General features: G+C 35.4%; 1 protein-coding gene across 1 annotated transcript; it reads left to right on the top strand.

Moving 5' to 3' along the window:
- Window positions 1-468: 468 nt before the first annotated feature.
- On the top strand, window positions 469-4,727 carry LOC126733365 (amino acid transporter AVT1H). Its single transcript, XM_050436628.1, has 3 exons — window positions 469-934; window positions 1,736-2,343; window positions 3,923-4,727. The coding sequence occupies exons 1-3, from the start codon at window positions 517-519 to the stop codon at window positions 4,466-4,468; spliced, it is 1,572 nt and encodes a 523-aa protein (XP_050292585.1). The 5' UTR covers window positions 469-516; the 3' UTR covers window positions 4,469-4,727.
- Window positions 4,728-5,910: the final 1,183 nt, after the last annotated feature.

Raw genomic sequence — 5,910 nt, 5'->3', positions numbered from 1 at the left:
ATCATTACAATGTTTGGAAACTAATGGAAGGACATTGCTAACTATCCTATAAGGGCTAGCTTTATCTATCTTATATTCCTAAAGGGGGAATGTGCAATTTAACTAATTTGATTGATTCCTAAATCAGGACCATAGATTCGTCAGAAATGCATCCAATCAAGTTGATTACCTTGATGTTCATGGGCTGCATGCTTTAGAAATTGTTCAATTTGGCAACTCCTATTCCTGTATCAAATTTCCAATAAGCTATATAGCTAGCATCCACTATTAATCTAGATCAAAACTCTCTCTCACACACAAGCAAAGCCAAAGCATATTTTACAATTAAAGATTCTTACAAATGGTAAGCAGTATAACGTGTACTACTAGCATTTGGTTATAAATATTCCCCAATCCTTTTACTTCATCTTCAAGGTTCACATACAAAGTTTCCACTATATCTTCTAGTTAGATTCTTATATCTAATATTTAGTACTAGGAGTGGGCAGCTGATTTATTATAAATATACCCGGCCGTATGCTTCATTGGCAAGGTCCATCCATTGTCTTGTATATTAAGCTTGAGTGCCTTATAGTTCCCTCAATTCCATCACTCCAATCTTGTTGGAACTTGTTCAAGAGTATGTGGAAAAAGATATCAAAGTCCATAAGAAATTTACTTTGCCTTCAACCAAACTGTCTTCTGCACCGTAATGAAGTTCTTAATGAGACACTGCATGGTGCCCACCGTAATGAAGTTCTTAATGAGACACTGCGTGGTGCCAATTTGGATGTGAACTGGGTGAGCTCCCATGTTTGTTTAGAGGAAAGCAAACCATGCATGTGTAATCACAGCAACTTAGAGTCTGTCGAAAATGACATAGCCATTGAGCATAATGTGGGGGCTACTGGTTCTTTTGCTCATGCTGTCATTAATATGATTGGGATGCTCATAGGTAATCAAGTTCTTCCATCATCTAATTAGTATAATTTTTGTAAACTTTTATGTTAAATATATGAAAAAAGAAGAAGCTAAAAACTAGATTATTTATTAAAAAAAGATTTGTTAATTTTTTTAATAAAAATAACGGAGACAAAAAGCTAATTTTATTTGGCCAAACAAACACTCAGTATTCTATTAGAGATATAGGTTTATGTGTTTAGGAAATGTTACATTTACAACAAATCTTGAATGGTAAGTTGCTACCAGCTAGCTAGTAACAATATGCCACTTAGGATTTATTATGAAAATGTTGTTAACTTAGCATTTCTCTTGTTTTGCCCAAGAGTCCAATTATAGTGTTTAGTCTATATATACCTAAACCTATCTCCTAAAACATATCTCCTACTTAAGGTTCATTGTAACCATAATTTAATTAATATAGTGAAGATATAGCCAGCAAAGATTTTCTTACATGGATGTAGGCGTTTAGGCTGAACCATGTAATTTCTTGTATTATCTTTCTTTCTTCATTTTTCTTCTTTGTTTTCTCACCTACAATTAATTATTTTTCTCCTTGAATTTCAAGATATTCCATTTTATGTTCTAATAATTGTAGCCTGTCACACGTCCCTTTTTTCTCCTCGTAAAGCAAACAATTTTTTTTTTTTTTAAATCAAGCATATAATAGGTTGCAATAGAGATATAGTATAAAGTGAAATACTAAGTGAGAAAGAAGATTTGTATTCTCAGTTATCAAATCCATTGTTGATGTCAAGCAACTTAATTGGTTATGTTTTTACTTATTTTCTCACAGGGTTGGGGCAATTATCAACTCCATATGCACTGGAAAGAGGAGGGTGGGTATCTGCTTTTCTGCTTATAGGACTTGGGATAATATGTGCATATACTTCTCATCTACTTGGAAAATGTCTTGACAAGAATCCCAAGTCAAGAAGTTTTACAGATATTGGACAACATGCATTTGGAACAAAAGGAAGAGTTTTAGCTGCAACCTTCATCTACTTGGAAATTTTCATGGCACTAGTGTCCTATACAATATCATTGCATGACAACCTTATTACAGTACTTTCAGGGATGCAGATTAAGGTGCCACGGGCTAAACTATCTTCATCTCAGCTCCTAACAATGATGGCAGTCTTAATAGCACTCCCTAGTGTGTGGTTGAGAAATTTATCTTCAATATCTTTCATCTCATCTGCCGGAATTCTCATGTCGCTTCTTATTTTTATATCAGTGCCATGCATTTCCATTTTTGGAGGTGTAAAACCCAATCACAAGATACCAGTCCTCCAGCTCCATAACATTCCTGCAATATCTGGGCTATATATCTTCAGCTATGCAGGGCACATTGTTTTCCCTAATTTATATAAAGAAATGAAAGATCCATCCAGGTTTACCAAGGTATGCACTATGCAGGTCCTCTTATTCGTCTCCCATTTATAAAGCACTTGACAGTTGATACACACCCCCCCCCCCCCCTCCACACACACACACACACACACACATATATAGTTTACACACCTAACTTTTGAACTAAAATTGTAAATTGAAGACACAATTTCATTGTGAGTTGAAGACACAATTTGAATTATATCTTCAACTCAAGATTTCAATTTTAAAAAATTAAATGTGTGTAACAAATACTACCTTATACATAGGTATATAGTCCTACCTCTTTTTATAAAGTTGGATGTACAACGCTCTTATACATTAACCTAGGGTTGTCCAAGCAACCCGGAGACCTGATCAAATCGACCAGACCCGACCCATCACGGCCAAATCCGACACCTCCGGCGGACGGTGACGTTTCCTATCCTCTGAAACCTGACTTCGACGAGTCGAGTGGCAGGTTTTGATCTCTAAAACCCGAGCCACCAGATCCGACTGACAAATGCTAAGAAAAAGCTAAAATTTCCTAGATCTAGCGACTTTCTAGAGTTCCTTAGCTCCGATCCGGCCACCCTTTGTCTTCCTTCGCTCAAATCCGATGGTATTTGCTCAGATTCACTCAAATCCGGCCAAATCTACTCTCCTCCTTCTTTAGATTTGCTCAAATCCGACGATATATGGTTAGATCTGACTCATATCAGCGAAGATAGGCTTAGATCAGCAAAGATAAACTCAGATATTTGGTTGAATCCGGCTATTCTTACTAAGATCGGCAAAGATAGACTCTGATCTACTCGAATCTGGCGCCTTCAACTCAGATCGGCGAAGATAGAACTTCTCCTCCGCTCGCCGTCGCTCATCATCGGACTCGATCGACCCGACCGTTTGTTCCCTTAAGCTTGGCCGACCCGACCTGTGGTGGTCGGCGGTCGGTTACGAGTGTTTTTTTGTTCCACCCGATCTGAGCGGGTCGATCCGAGTTGAGGCCAAAACCGACCCGGACTGACCCGTGAACAGCCCTACATTAACCTTATACAAGAATGGCTTTAATATTCTATAGACATCACTTAGCTTGTGGTGGTAAAGTGTATGATCCTTGAATAAGAAATAGATGTCAAAGCAGTAAAGTCCAGAATAAAAAAACTTAAAGATTGAATTCATGTCAAGTGATAAAGTCTAGAAAAAATCCCACGAATTTTAAGTGTTACACAATTAAAGGTTTAGACAAAAAATAATACATAAAAAGTTTTGTGTTACACTCAGAACCTCAAAGGAGTTTAAGTGCGCAGGCACATGCATACAAACAAGAAAAAAAAAAAATCAAAGATCCCCCCTTCCCCCTTGATTTCAAATGACATGAGAACACAATCACATTTAAATTGGTTAAATATTAAATCTTTATGTTGCAATATTAGAACCTCCCTATTTTACAAACAAATTAAGAGAATCTTTTTTCTACATGAGGCTTGGGAATTTAGAGAAAGGCCTGAAGAGAGATAGCACTAGCTGGCCTTTGATAAAAAAAAAATAAAAAAAATAGAGCTAATATTTCGTTTTCTACTTTATTTATTTATTCATCTTGGAATTTCAGGTATCTATTGTCAGCTTCACAATAGTGACAGCATTATATACAGTATTAGCTTTCCTGGGAGCCAAATTGTTTGGGCCAGAAGTCAACTCTCAAATCACTCTCAGCATGCCTCCACATCTTCTAGTGACAAAGATTGCATTATGGGCCACTGTGCTGACACCCATGACCAAATATGCATTGGAAATAGCACCATTTTCCATTCAACTTGAGCATAACCTTCCGGCTTCAATGAGTTCCAAGCTAAAGATGATCATAAGGGGTTGCGTAGGTTCATTTCTACTTCTATTAATACTAGCACTGGCTCTTTCTGTTCCATATTTTCAGTACGTTCTCAGCCTTACTGGTTCCCTTGTTAGCATTGCTATCTGCGTAATCTTTCCTTGTGCATTCCACACCAAGATTTGTTGGGGTCAAATATCAAAACCTCTCATAATTCTCAACTTGACCCTCGTTGCATTTGGCTCTCTTCTTGGGGTTTTTGGTACCGTTTCCTCATCCAAGTTACTTGTGCAAAGCCTACGAAGAAGAGTTCATCACTTAGCCTAAGAATATGATAATATATAGCAGATTTTTTTTTTTTTTTTTTTTTTTTTTTTTTTTTGCTGTTGAAAAAAATGGAAGTGCTTTTGTTTTGCACTTCTTCTGAAAGCATCTATACTTGTTGCACATCAGTGTATATGGACACAAGTTTGCAACAATTGAAATCATGAAATAAAAACACAATACATACACTCTGATGTGCAACAATCAGTACTGCTCTCTTTGTAAGATCAACTATCTATGTAATATATTCTCATCATCCAAATGGTGACATATACCCAAAAAAAAAAAAAAAAAAAAAAAAAACTAATTTAAGCTTGCTTTCTCCTCGGTGATCATTTTGGGTGTTATTTAGAAAAAGTAATAACAAAAGTTATAACCAGCAAATTTTGAGATAATAAAAGTTGAAAAATAATCTCAAAGGAAAATTAAAGGAAGGATGTTTCCTGGCATTCTTAAAGGAAGGATGTGTTGGGCAAGGAAATAAAATGAAATTCAGGCAAAGATGCACAATCCAATTTATTATACAAAGCATCTTTTTTTTTTTGAAAAAAATTATACAAAGCATCTAATACCCAACGCTACGCCATAAGAATATATTATATGTCCAAGTAGCCGTAGCCTCACCACTCCAGGCCTAACTTTCTAAAAACTGAAATAATTAGGACTCGTTTGGTAAGAGATTTCAAGCAACATTGTTTAAGTTTTGTGGAAATACGTGTTGTGGTGTTTAAATAACAGTTTTTGTTATTTAAACACCGTTACCAAACGAGGCCTTAATACTTTTCTTATGAAGTGATTAAACTGTCATTTTAGCCTAAGCAATTATTTTACTAATTATATTTTTGATAGATAGCCTAAGCAATTTTAATTCAAAGGTATTGCACTATTTAGAAAAATCAAAAAAATATTAGTTTAAAACAACGTTTATAAATTGATAATACACCCTCATATTTAAGAGCGACAGCACACCCAAATCCCAATAGCCAATATGTATTTGTGTTCATTAATTTTTGCCGTTAACATCACATTCATAATTTAAAACGAAAAAAACAAGACAGAAATAAAAACAAATTCAAATTGTGACCTGAACATCCCAATAGAGAAGAATGTCGTTTGTTCCCTCTCTCACTCTCACATTATCAAAGACCAACAGAGAAGCAGCAGCCAACAACTAGAAGAGCTGAAGCTTAAACGACATGTCTCAGTTAGTGTTGTTATTTAAACGATAACGATTTTCAGTGTTTAAACAACATTACACATATTTCCACATATTTTTTCACCCACACGTATTTCCAAAAAATACAAACAACGTTACTAAAACAATATTACCAAACACCCCCTAGTTACTTAAATAATAGCACATGTAAAGCACATGACTTACTGTAACAGGTGGACCCACTTAGTTTGTTATATTATAAATTTGAATTATCTTTAGCTAAAAGGAA

This window comes from Quercus robur, chromosome 6 (assembly GCF_932294415.1).
Source record: "Quercus robur chromosome 6, dhQueRobu3.1, whole genome shotgun sequence".
Taxonomy (NCBI): domain Eukaryota; kingdom Viridiplantae; phylum Streptophyta; class Magnoliopsida; order Fagales; family Fagaceae; genus Quercus; species Quercus robur.
The sequence above is the reverse complement of the archived record's forward strand: the minus strand, read 5'-3'. Positions and strand labels throughout refer to the sequence as shown.

What these genes read in the sequence shown, in the direction of transcription:
- LOC126733365 (XM_050436628.1), top strand. Translation starts at nt 517, where the DNA reads ATGCTTCATTGGCAAGGTCCATCCATTGTCTTGTATATTAAGCTTGAG. An exon ending in TATGATTGGGATGCTCATAG is followed by an intron (nt 935 to 1,735) that starts GTAATCAAGTTC and finishes ATTTTCTCACAG; the next exon opens with GGTTGGGGCAATTATCAACT. An exon ending in ATCCATCCAGGTTTACCAAG is followed by an intron (nt 2,344 to 3,922) that starts GTATGCACTATG and finishes TTGGAATTTCAG; the next exon opens with GTATCTATTGTCAGCTTCAC.